Below are 13,705 nucleotides of genomic sequence, written 5' to 3'. Positions count from 1 at the left end.
TGAGCAACGTCGGACGCGGCTCTTCATCCTGGGCACCGCCATTTTATTCACACAGCTGCTGCAGTTGAATGTTTTCTCCCATCTTCACCAAGGGGTTGCGCTTTGCTTCTGAGAACGTTTACTTTTACAATTTTAAACTTTAATTAAAAATTTTATTTATCCTCATATTTATTTATTTCCTTGATTTTCTTGCTGGTTGGTGGGGTTGCTGTTTGCTTGAATTCCAGATTCTGGGAATTTTACTGTGTTGCATTTCAAATACAGTAACATCAAGGCTCAATGTACTTACAGGAAGATGTTTCTACTTTTGTACTCAAACTCTCTGACAAGAAAGTTGGTATTTTTAACTGTTTACTGAATCGGCACATGATGAATGCGGGCTCAATTTTACAATTTAAGAAGGGTAAGGGTAAGGCTATGGTCTGGGTGCAGGCCAGTGGGACTAGCCAGAAAAAAATTGTTCAGCACAGACTAGAAGGGCCGAAGACACCTGTTTCTGTGCTGTAACGTTCTATGACTTTTCATTGATTCATGCACAAGGACATGAGCTTCCCCCAGACACCAACAAATTCAGTCTCCCACCTTGGAAAAATACATTGTTTGCTGTTTTAATTGTACCAAGGCGAATTACTTCACATTTTCTCGTGTACACTTCACTTACCTTGCCCAAGCCCAGCCAGCAAAAATCTCTCTGCATCCACTTCAGATCACTATTGCCCACTCCACAGTTCTGAATCAAAGCCATCCTTGGATACATGAAGCTTAGTCCCCTGATCCAAATTATTGACATTGATTGTGAACAGCTGGGGCCCTTCCACTAGTTGCTGCCTTCCAACCTGAAAGTGACCTGTTTATTCCCAAACCTCTGTATTTTGTCTGTTGACAATTCACAAAAGAAACCAATTTAGAGTGAAGAATCATCTGATTCACGGAACCTTAAAACTTACTGGGGTAGTGCTAATAAAAACACTGCTGGATTTTCAACACTAGTGCAAAAAAAAATCAATCAAGTGCTACAGTAACTTGTGTAGATTGATTTCTTTTCCCAAAAGCCATTCATTATAAACAGCACTGAGAGCACTTAAACAACCGAATTCAGATCTCTGGAATGCAGCAGACAGGGTTAGGAGTGTTCATCGCGGAAGGCCAAGATTTGCAATTACAGCCCACATTATTTGTGCAGAGATTGCTGTGCATTTTTACAACAAGAGCAGAATCTGAAAATAAATCCAGATCTAAAACACAAAACAAATGTGGAGGTCTAAGAAAAATAAAAATGGTTAGGATGATAAACAAAGCTTGCTATACATTACTGGCTCAACTGAATTTGATCTTATTTTATCCAATTGTGAAGACTTCTGCCATAGAAATCAATTTATGAACCACTTTTGCTTCAAATTTGCCTTTCAACTGCAGTTCCACTGGCTTGGCTTGGTTTCTGGGTGCCTAGGTCCAATCCAAGCGATACTTTAAGTTACAGGTAGTCCCTGACTTACAACCTATGTGACTTATTGCCATCGGAACATACGACCAAAAAAATATAAAATATACACTTTTGGAGTGAAAGTAGGGGCCTTTCTATGAAAAATTGCACCTATGGTAGGGGTGGCCGACTTCTCGCGAGAGCTGGCCTTGGTGGCGCCATGTTGTATTTGGTGAATGATAAAACGCACACAGTGAATTTCCGACATATGTCCATTTTGAGATATGACCAGTTGGTCAGAAGGGAACACGGCCATAAGTTGAGGACTATCTGCATCTCGAAGTGGCAACAATGGGTCAAGCCTTACTGCAGACATTTAAACATCTCTGAACCACAAAGAATTTGATTCTCCTCTGATTAGATGTATAAAATAGGAATATAGGATTTGGTCTCTGTTTCCTTCTCACACATCACGTTATGCTACATTTTTAATGTATTGTTACGTGACAATAAAAGGAACCTTGACCTTGGTTTATGGTTATGCCAGGTGATCAACAAAGAATAAGGGGCAGTGCAGTTAACATGGAATCAACTGATTATGATTGAAGCATCAAATAGAATCACAAATGAAGTAAAAACAATATGAATTACACCTGAAATAAAAACAAAATGTGGCAGAAGCAGACAACAGAGGAAGAAGACACTAGATACAGTAAAAGTCCTAAAATCCAGACTGCTCAGGGATTGGGTTGGTCCAGATTTTCGGGATTCTCAGGCAGCACTTTTAAAATTCAAATTTCAGGAGGAATAAAGAAGAGTCGAACAGGTAAATGCAGGCTTCATTTATCAAAATGAGCAGACATTTAAAAAATAATGTCAACACTTGACAAAAATGTAAACATAAAATATTTTCACCACAAAAAAAGACCCTGTAATGCTTGAAATTATGTTTAAAAATGTGCAATACAGTATACAAATGAGTTTCTTTGTGATAGCGTTACCTGCATGAAGCGTGGTCGCTTGTTGACACTGTGCATCTGTGGCACTCACGCGTGCACACACACAATAGCCCGCTAAATTTAAAGTGTTTGAGCATCCGGATTCTTGGGTTATCTGAATTTCTAGCACTTTTAATATAGCCATAATAAATAGCAAAATATTTATCAAACTGCCAAATCAAATGGTTGGTGGTTAGCGCAACGCCTTTAGAGCACCAGTGATCGGGACCAGGGTACAAATCCCACACTGTCTGTAAGGAGTTCGTACGTTTTCTCTGTGTCGGTGTGGGTTTTCTTCAGGGGGTCTGGTTTCCTCTCACTGTTTGAAACGTACCGGGGTGTAGGTCAATTGGGTGGCACGGACTTGTGAGCTGAAAGGGCCTGTTACCATGCTGTACATCTAAAATTAAAAATTCAAACTGAGAATGTACTGAAGAGTAAAGGCAGATAAAGGCATAATATTGTCTGGTATTGTAGAGAGTGAAGGTTGCAGCAGGATTTACATTGTTGGACATATGATTAGTTGATGGAATTGTGTTGCACTCTGGGAAGTCAAACGTGGGTAGAACCAATACAGTGAATTGTAGGGATTTGGGATGTGCTAGAGAGTATAGTGAACTAGAACAGTTTGCATCGTCCATTGAAAGTGGTGTCACAGGTATTAATGTATTAATTTTTTCATTATTTTTGCATAAGAAATTAATTTTTTAATGCATATGTGAAATTAAATAAAATTTTCCAAAAAAAAGGTCCGACATGGAGAAAATTGTGTCCTATAGTGGAATTTCCACCTGCCTTCAGATCGTCCTCCTTTGTGGTAAGAGTCGAAGTTTGGGTGGAGGCTAAACAAGTAAATGCAATGCATTTTGTCATTGACAAACACTGCAGCCACTGTGCACCAGTGATAAATGGTAATCTAAAGGACTGTTTTGTCTTGAATCCAGCCATTTTCAACCATTTTTCAGCTATGCCCACCCACACCCACCAGGACTCTGTGCTAAGTTTATAGGCCCTGTTCCCTGTGAAGCAGTTTTGGTTTCTTTCATATTTCTCTCCTCCCAATGATTTTTAAATATATGCTACTTGAGATGAAAAGAAAACAAGGTTTTGACTTAAATGTACTGTGGTTCCCAGGAGGCGCCATAGGGGCATTGTTGAGAATGGCTAGTGTAGCTCTTCATGATGGCTTCTGCAATTGCTCTAATGCCTGCAGTTGAAAACTATTTCATCACACACTGATGACATGGACCTTGTAAATAATGGAAAGGATTTGGGATTTCAGAAGATGAGTTTACTCACCTTAAATATTCAGTCTCTAACCTGAGTTATGACCAAAGAACATGCGTCAAGTCCAGTTGCTTGTCAATTTCAAGCCTTGGGCATTATAGGTGGTTGTTTCCTGAACAGTTGTACCAGGGTGTATTCCGTTAGTGGGTACAAACAGAACAATGATCTGTTCGAATCCACTACAGTTGAAGTTTAAAAAAACTAATTTCCATATAAAATGCATCACAAAGCCTGTAGCTGATTTTATTGATTAGATAGCTCATAGCTCTTCACACTAACAATGCTTAATACCAAACTTGATTACGCTTTTGCCAGTAAAATCTAAGAGTACTACCAGAAAGTCAAGACATAAGGCCAATCTATCACAAGTGGAAGAGGTTGTTGTTCCTAATACCTCTTTTTTATTTCTTTTATATCCTATTCTTGCTCAGGTTTGAGCGTTTCTTCTGCTGGGAAAGAAAGCAAACCTAGAGCAACATTCTCGAACCTATAGTGCAATGCCCATGTATTCCACAGTGACACTGCTCCCTGTTGGACTCTGGTACCTCTCACCTCAAGTTCAAGTTCATTGTCATCAGATTATTCATGTACAACTTGACAAAACAGCACATCTCCAGACTATAGTGTGTACACACAGTACAACCTGGACAAAAATGACCAACATACCCAGGGATCCAAAATAAATATAAAATAAATTTTATGAAATAAATTATTTATATAATATCAAAAGAGAATGACCGTGAATTGACAAACAATAAAACAAGAAATAGGTAGGAGAAGTAAATTTGCCACATTTTTTTTTTAAAGTGTGCACAATATAATGAGAAGCAAATAAAACTTGAAAATTTTACACAAATATTGCAATACACTTTTATGGCCCAGGAAATCTTTCACTGAAGTCAGTTTCATTTGACTTAGGATGATTCCTGTTTACCAATACTTAACCATTCAATTATAAAAGGAGAACAAGAAATAGAACTTGATTTCTTAAGTATTTCATTTCTTGGCTTCACACTGTGTTTTTAATTTTGTTAGCATGTTAAGGTAATACCTCATCCATTTAAAACAACACAGCATTCTCAAGCGACTTCTCTAATTCAGTATTTGGACAATTCAATAAAATGAAGATGGAGACACAGTTATATATCATAACTGAGTGCATTTCATTGATGTGTTTTAACTGGCATAATGCAAGTATTTATTGGCTCTGGAATCATCCCACAAATTAAGATTGATAAAGCTAATTATACACTTGAGCAAGAAATTAAAGGTACGCATAACGAGGTTAAGATAACTTCCATGGTTTAATTCCCTGTTTGGCCATATTAAAATATATGTACCATCACTATTTTTGTGCCTTGAGAAAAACTTGCTGCCATTGCTTTTATGAGATTAGAAACTGTCTTTATGTAAAGTAATGCACAGACATTTGAAAGGCTTGACATTTATATCTGATAAGGTGTAAATAATGCTACTTGAGCAGCAAAACTTGTGAAATGTACAGTAATAATGTCATTTAAAACTTCGGGGTTTTTTTTAACCTATTTCCGCAATTATTTTGCTGGTTGCTTGAGGCTGCCAGCAGCTTGAATTCTAGATAACTGGGGTTTTACTGTAATCAATAAATCATTAATTAGGTCACAGACACAGCAGAGATTTGGGACAATCATTAGGTGAACTTTTCTTGCCTTTCAGCCCAGACCCTGCAACAAACGTTGTTTAGTTTCTTTTAGCAGTTAGGAATAACTCCAAATTCATCAAAACAGGATACATAATTAATCAAAATGAAAATTACTGACAATTGTTTAGGTGCGCATTTAATTCAAAATATCATATCCATGCAGTTTAAAAGGTTTACAGCTGACAATCTCAATTCATACAATTGTGTTTGTTTCTGTAATAAAAAGAAAAAGCCATGAATACCCAGTGCAGGCTGCATCTGTGGAGTGAAGCATAGTGAATGTCTGGGATCAATGGCTTTGACCAGAACAGATTCAATGAAGGGCTTATTTCTAACTTTTCAGAGTTTGAGCTGAAATTCTCGAGTCATGGAGTCATATTGCACTGAAGCAGGCTATTCAGACCACCGCATCCACATTGAGCAAAGGGCTTTCCATCTTCTATCACTTGGCCACAGCCTTCTGTCTGGGTAATTCAAGTGCTTCCACCACTTCCTCATTCCAGGTACTTACTGGGTGTAAAATGTTCTCCTCAATTTCTGTCTGAATCACTTGTCCCCTACAACTTCATCTATTGTTGATATGGCTGATTGTTTGCTGTAGTCTACCCTATCGATTCAGTTTTAATTATATACAGCTCAATTATGTCCTTTATTAACTTATTGTGCTCTGGGGAAACAGACCAAGCTTCTCCAGATTCTGCTTAAAACTGAACTGATGCATCCTGGTCAATCTCCTCTACACCCTTTCCAGCACCATCGTATATTTGGTACGGTCTGAAACTGCATGTAGTACTCTAGATGAAGTCTGGTGAATGTTTGATGAAGTTGGTAGCATTACCTCCCTGCTCCTGTATTCATGGCCCTGACTAATGAAGGCCAGAATCTCATGTTCCTAACCATGTTAGTTCAAGTCTATTCACCCGATTGTACCAGTAGAACCCAACGAAACAATGTTCTCTGGTCCACGGTGCAGAACAGACATAACACATATACAGACAAATAATATATTAAGGTAAAAATTAATAAATAGTAGAGACATGGAGAGTTATTTTAGAAGCTGTTATCAACCTGTGCTGCCATCTTCAAGGATCATGGACCTGAAAACCAATGTTCTTCTGCTCCTCACTTCTCCTTAGGACCCTACCTTTCTTGGTGTACATCCTAGTTTCTTTAGAACAAAATGCATCACCTCACATTTACCTGGATTCAACTCCATGTGCCACTCCTCAACCCATTTCACCAACACATTGACATCGCTCTGGAGCCCAAGACTACTGTTCACAATTTAAAATCAACAACTCCACCATCGGGGGCGTGGCAAGATGGCGTAGAGTCTAGACGTGTAATCTCGACCTCTCTGGCCAGACTTTTAACTCTTTGTTTTCAGGTTTGAATTTTTTTAACTTTACTTTAAAGTATCAAGGAATTGTTATGGCTATTAATGGTAAAAAGATTAAACCTCAAGTACAGAAGAAACTACATTTTCGGAGTGTTGAAGATTTAGAGCCTAAACAGTCTGCTACAACTTCAGGTTTGCTTTCTTTCAAGTCTAAACCACAGAGATTGGCTGTGGGAGTTGAAAAAAATGACTACTACTCACCAGGAGAAGGACATCGCTGGAATTACCCATCCTCAGGAGGAAGGTGCGTATGCCCCCGATGTGGATCCTGATTCTGGCAGCCTGCCGACTTTAACGGAGGGGGCACGCAAGAAGATGACTCTATTGCTTGAAATACCCCAGGATATACTCCAATCTGAATATTTTGGTCTTTTTTGTGAGTTTTTCAAGCAACAACGTGTTGCGGGGGGAGAATAGCGTCGGCCCCGTGAGGAAGTCGGGGTGCCGTCGCTGGGAGTCCAGACCCGTAGTAAAACTGTTAAACTGCCTGTTGTTGAGTTGCAGCAGGAGCTGCAATTACCTGGTTCTGCCACTATGTTAGAGAAAGCAGGGCTGAGCTTTTCTGAATTACCATGTAAACAGCTAAGCCTTATCATTCAGCCTATGCTGAATGAAATGTCTCAGAGGCTCAGTTTGGAACTGGATACAGTTAAAATACGTGTGGAAGCATCTTGTGAGGATTTTAAACAATTTCAGGCTGCGTTTTTGAAATGTCAACAAGTGGCTTCTAATTCAGAAAAAGTGTTGGAGGTGGAAAAATCCGTTAAAGAATTGCGAGAACGTGAGAGGGAGTTAGAGAGGAAAGTAGATTATTTGGAGAATCAAAGTAGAAGGAATAATGTGAAGATTGTTGGTTTGCCGGAAAGTATGGAAGGACAAGATCCTCTTTGTTTTTTTTACCAAATGGATTCCACAAATACTGCGGCAGGAATTTTTCTCTGGAGGTCTGGTATTGGAAAGAGCTAATAGAGCCTTAAGAAGAAGACATCTGCCTGGTCAACCGCCGAGACCCGTGATAATTCGATGTTTGAATTATTTGGACAGAGAAACGATATTTCCTTTAGCAGTGCAAAACGCAAGACAACGACAAGCTCCGTTAATGATTCAGAATAGTAGAGTTTTTTTCTATCCTGATTTGAGTCAAGAGTTATTCAGCGTCAGCGTCGATTTAATCCAGTTAAAGAAGTTTTGTGGCGTAAAGGTTATAAGTCTACTTTTCGCTATCCGGCAGTGCTGAAGGTGTTTTGTGGAGACTTTCAACCTCGGTTTTTTGAGAATGAATATGAAGCAATGAATTTTGCTGACTCGTTGCAAGATGTAAGAGGACAAAGACGTAGCCCACCATTGTCTCCTAAAGAAAAATCTGGTTGTTCTGGAAATGGAAGAAAAGGCAGAAATGGGAGAAATGGGAATGGAAAGAGTCCGTTTCCTTGAAATGGGATCACCGAGTCTGGAATTTCTTGGATGAATAGAAGAACTTTTTTTCCCTTCCCTTTCCTTTCCCTTCCCCTTCCCCTTCCCCTTCCCCTTCCCTTCCCCTTCCCTTCCCCTTCCCTTCCCCTTCCCTTCCCCTTCCCTTCCCCTTCCCTTCCCCTTCCCTTCCCCTTCCCTTCCCCTTCCCTTCCCCTTCCCTTCCCCTTCCCTTCCCCTTCCCTTCCCCTTCCCTTCCCCTTCCCTTCCCCTTCCCTTCCCCTTCCCTTCCCCTTCCCCTTCCCTTCCCCTTCCCTTCCCCTTCCCTTCCCCTTCCCTTCCCCTTCCCTTCCCCTTCCCTTTCCCTTTCCTTTCCCTTTCCTTTCCCTTTCTTTCCTTTCCTTTCCTTTTCTTTTTCTTTTCTTTTTCTTTTTCTTTTCTTTTTCTTTTTATTTTCTTTTTATGTCATTATGATATCTTGTTGTTATTCTTTGTTTGGCTGGGGAGGGAGAAATTTGCTCTACGTTCTACTAGTCATCAGCCACTGGTGGGTGATACACACCCAACTTTTGTTTAGGGATTACTACCTTTTGGTAGTTTTTTTTGGGGGGGGTTTCTTTTTATCTTTTTTTAATTTTCATTTTATTTAGACTTTAATTTGTGGTTTCTTTTTCTCCTATTGGAGGGCCTATTTACGTTGATCTGAGTCTTTATATATTGATATTATTAGTTTTTAGTAATATTAGTGAATATGTTAAAGTTGAAGTTTGCTACTTTTAATGTTCGGGGTTTAAACAGTGCGATTAAGCGTAAGTGTATTTTTATCAAGTTCGATCTTTGGTAAAACGTGTTCGGTAGAGATATGATTTTACCTGAAATGATTAAATTTGAGACTTTTGGCATATTGAGATGAAATATTGTTTAATAATGGAAAAAATTACACATGTTTCATGGATAACTATAGGTTTTTTTTTATTAATAGGTGGTTGTTATATTCAGAATATTTACATTTTGATTTATATTGACTAGATTTTAATATGTATGCTTTACTTTTCTTTATTTTTTTTTCTTTTTTCCTTATGGCTCTCCTTAGGAGAGTTGGCTGAAAGGGGGGGGGTTCTTTCCTTTTTTTTTAATATATATAAAATATAATGTTCATGCTTTGTTTATTGTTATACATGTTACTTATTATCTGTATTTTGAATGAATAAATAGTTTAAAAAAAAACTCCACCAATCTTCATGTCATCTGCAAACCTATGAAAACACCTCATAGATCCACATCATTCATGTACAGTACAACTCCGATTATCCACAACAGTCGGGACCGGGCCTATTTCAGATAAACTTTTTTTCCCCCCCCAGAGAAGTGGTCATTTTCAAAGAACATTCCAGTAGCAACAGCAAATCATTTGTAACAGTGTTTATACAACAACAAACAACAAGGGAAGGCTTTTTAAGCATTAAAATAATTTTTAAATCTCGCCAAAACCACTGCTGATCAGCGTCAGTTCCCCACCGAGGCCCCACTCGTGCTGGGAGCCCGAGGTTCCTGCTCCCGCTGGGAGTCCAAAGTACCCAGTCAGTTCAGTGCCAAAAAAATTTCAGATATATGACGATTTCTGATTTGTTTGGAATATCCTTGTTTATCCAAAATCTTTTAAAAATTCGGATAAATGAGGATTTCGGAGAATCTAATTTCAGATCATTGGAGTTGTACTGTATCTTTCAAATTGCAAGGGTCCAAAACTGACCGACATACAATCAGAAGAATAACACTTTACCATAACTGTGTCAGCACCAACCCATCGATGAGAGACGTGATATATGGGATGTCACACAACACTCTAGGGAAACCTCGTCAGCTTGCTTTTTTGTATTTTCACCATGGCAGAAATAGTGCTGCTTTAAATCTTCCTCGTAAAAGCTAATTATTGTTTAGAATTACAAACTAGCTTTCTGTAGCTGCAGGTCAGCATTCAAGGAGGCATCTCCGAGTTACAAAATATTCGTGACTAGAGTCCTTAGGACAGTTAGAGGCAGGTTTGCCACACACTGCGGCTGAGACCAAACTGTGAATGCTCTTCACCACTAGAGGGCACTGCTGCATCATATTAGATTTACCATCCAGTCTACTGACAACAGACACCATAAAAAGGTGGTTTTCATCGCAGTTAAACTATTTGTGATCTTCAAAGGCGGCTTAACTGGGCAACATTCCAAATGGCATTTCAATCACTCTCCGAAATACAATGTTGCATAAATACAACCATACATAACTAATGACACACTTCAGCTTTCAAATGGAGTTCTTTAAAACAATTGACAGAAAACTTAAAATATCCAACAGTTTTGTGACATTGGGCTGGAAAGTGGGGAGGGAAGCAATCTTTGTCTCATTGGAAATATGAATGAATTGTCTCAAGCCCGAAACGTTAGTTATGTATCTTTATCTTTTCTCTGTAAAGGTCACTGACCTGCTGTTTTTACTTCGATCACAGGTGTCTGCAGACTTTCATGTTTTAATCATGAGCTTGTATTGTTATGGTTTTCCATGTGAAATTCTATTGCAATGATAATATTGCTTTCCTTTGGACGCCCAACAGTGTTTTAGATATGTTTTTCTTTTAATCGGGGTTTCTCAAACAGAAAAGGGGAAACAATATTCATAAGCTTCTGAGTTAATTTTCTTGGGGCAAGTGTTTTTGATTTTTTGAGAAACTACCGTTCTTTCTGGTTTCAAAAATTATTTTTTTTTATATAAATGGACGGCTATGCTTCATATTAAGGGGAATCTTACTTTAATGTTATCTTAAAAAGTTTCAAGTTCACAATTAGGGGGGAAAAAAAAGCCTAGATTCCATCTGCATTCCGAAGTTTCAACATGATCAATGAAGATAAAAACTTGTTCAAAACTCCTCAACTCTTCCATCCTCCTGCCTGGTTAGTTTGAACCCTCCTCGAAAGCACTTTCAGACTTCCCCGCTGCAATATTTGTTTCAGTTCACAAGGGGTGTAACCTCACTTGGAGCATTATGTACAGTTTTGGGCACCTTATTTGAGAAAGGACCTGCCGGCATAAGAGAGGGTTCAGAGAAGATTTACTAGAATGATACCAGGAATGAAAGTGTTAGCATATGAGGAGTGATTGTCAACTCTTGGACTGTACTTATTGGAGTACAGAAGGATGAGGAGGGAACCTCAGAGACATTTCAATTGCTGAAAGGCCTGAACAGAGTAGATATGGCAAGGATGATCCCCATGGTAGGGGATACTCAGACAAGAGAGCATCATTTCTGAATAAAACGCAGAGATATGGAAAAATGTCTTTAGTCAGAGGGTCGTGAGTCTGTGGAACTTGATGCTCTAGGTGGGTGTGGAAGTGAGGTCATTGCGTGCATTTCAGAGATTGTCAGGTATTTGATTAGTCAGGGCACCAGGGTTACGGGGAGAAGGCCGGGGAGTGGGGCTGAGTGGGTCAGCTCATGATTAGAATGGCAGGCCTACTTCTGCTCCTATATCTTGTGATCTCACCGGCCTCAGAAATCCCCCCCAGTCTCAGTGATCTAAAGTCCCTCTCTCGGCCTCTATTGTCCTGTTTCTCTCCTTGTTACCACATGATGCCAGGAGTAATCTTAACATTTGATGTCTTCTTTCATCACTCCCTAAGATCTATATGCAGGCCCTCAACTACACGAGAAAAAGACTGGAAAAGGCGTACGAAAGGGTCAAAGAGATTCTGTCATCCTTAGTTATGTGCAATTACAGATGGATAATGAATAGATTTTTAAAATAACTCTCCCATGAAACACCTTGGGATGCTATTGTTAAATTAAGTGCTATATATACAGTTGTTGTTGAACCATAAGAAAAGTAGCATTTGTCAATCAATATTAATGACATGACTGGTTATCCATTAAAGGCCTCGAGTACATTCACCCAGAATGCTGAATTTGGAATTTTAGCTTAACGTTTAGAATTAATCAACGTCAAGTGTTTGATACATCTGGTGTAAATAATACCAAATGGAATCTGATGTACAGCTTCAACAATCTTACACTATTCAACTAGAATTGTATAATCATTATTATTCAATCATAAATTTATTAATTTTAAAATACAAGAAGATTGCACTGGTACACATATTTTGAAAAAGACATACTGATGGTGATATGTTCCAAAGAACAATCAAATCAATAGTTAGTGGATTGGAAAGCAAGACAGGCATGTATCTGCCCAAGTCGTTAACGTTTACTCAAACTCTGGAACTTGGCGCATGAGGATGAGAGAATCCAAACAGATGATTTCTATTCAACTACCTAAAGCAGTGGTTCTCAATCTTTTCTTTCTGACTCAGATACCACCTTAAGTAATCCTTACTTACCACAGAACACCTATGGCATCCTACGCTTTGTGGTTAATAAGCGATGACTTAAGGTGTACATGAGTGGAAAGAAAAAGGTTGAGAACCACTGATCAAACTTAAAATCTACTCACCGCAACCTTTTCCGGTACAGCTCCTCATTTCCGTCATCCTTGTGTTTTTTCATTCTGTGTTTTACTTCATCATCTCCAGAGCTTGGAGAGAAATCTTCGTCCAAATGCCCTTTCTTTTTCACTTTCTTAACCCTAACATCATCCAAAAGCTCATCACTTTCATAAGCCATATCATCTGGGTCCAGCAGCTCTTCGTCGGGCACATAGAGTGAACCATCACTGTCTGAGCCTTTGTCTTCCTGCCCCTTTATTGGTTCCTGAAACGAGCTCTTCTTCACCGAAACTCTGGCTTTAAACTGGATCTTAAGAACTTTGCTTTGCAGTTTCCGCAAATGCTTGTTCAGCTTTTTGTCTATTCTAGAAGTGTTGCTGGGTTTTGGATCTGGAATGCTGCTGTTCAAAGTCTTAACTTCAACTCTTGCTGTCTTCACCTTGTTTTTTTTAATGAAAGGTTTCCGGCGTATAGCCGCCATCTTTGCCTGGTCAGCCAGATACTTTTCAAAATCCGAAGCATCGTTCAGCATGACCTTGCGAGGCCCTTTATTTGTTTCTTTTTGAGGTATTTTAGTTCCAAAAGGTGTCATCTGCCCCGTACGGATTAAATGTTCCCATTCTGTTTCCTGCACAGGCATCAACATACTTCCTAAAGATGAAGGACCTGGTTCTGCCAAAGGACAAAAGTGTGATATAGCAAGAATTCAGCAACTTTGACAAATTCTTTTTCTATAATACATTTAGAAATTTCACTTAAAATGAATGAAATAATATGCATTGGATATATGCAGTGGAGTAAAACCCCTGGTATCCAAAATTCAAGCAACATGAACAAATCGAGGAAAATAAATTTTAAAATTAAAATAAATATGAATGTTAAAAAATACGCAAGCTTAAAATTGTAAATGTTCTCTGAAGCAACACATACACCTTTGTGAAAATGGGAGCAAATATTCAGCCAGCAGGGGTGAGGGCATTGGTTGGGCTTTGCTCTTAACAGCTGTTTGAATGAAGTTG

The 13,705-nt window shown here is 38.9% G+C and overlaps 1 protein-coding gene across 4 annotated transcripts in view; it reads right to left on the bottom strand.

The window, feature by feature from the left end:
• The window catches only part of ercc6 (excision repair cross-complementation group 6), a 63,201-nt gene that overhangs the window by 39,871 nt on the left and 9,625 nt on the right, over positions 1 to 13,705 (bottom strand). For all 4 annotated transcript variants that reach the window (XM_069885321.1, XM_069885320.1, XM_069885319.1 and 1 more), the window contains exon 5: positions 12,695 to 13,358. In XM_069885321.1, coding sequence (XP_069741422.1) covers positions 12,695 to 13,358 — 664 coding nt within the window. The remainder of the gene's footprint in view (positions 1 to 12,694; positions 13,359 to 13,705) is intronic.

Source organism: Narcine bancroftii, chromosome 6 (assembly GCF_036971445.1).
Source record: "Narcine bancroftii isolate sNarBan1 chromosome 6, sNarBan1.hap1, whole genome shotgun sequence".
In the NCBI taxonomy this organism is placed as follows: Eukaryota; Metazoa; Chordata; class Chondrichthyes; order Torpediniformes; family Narcinidae; genus Narcine; species Narcine bancroftii.
Note: the sequence above shows the minus strand (reverse complement) of the source record. Positions and strands in the feature narration are given on the sequence as shown.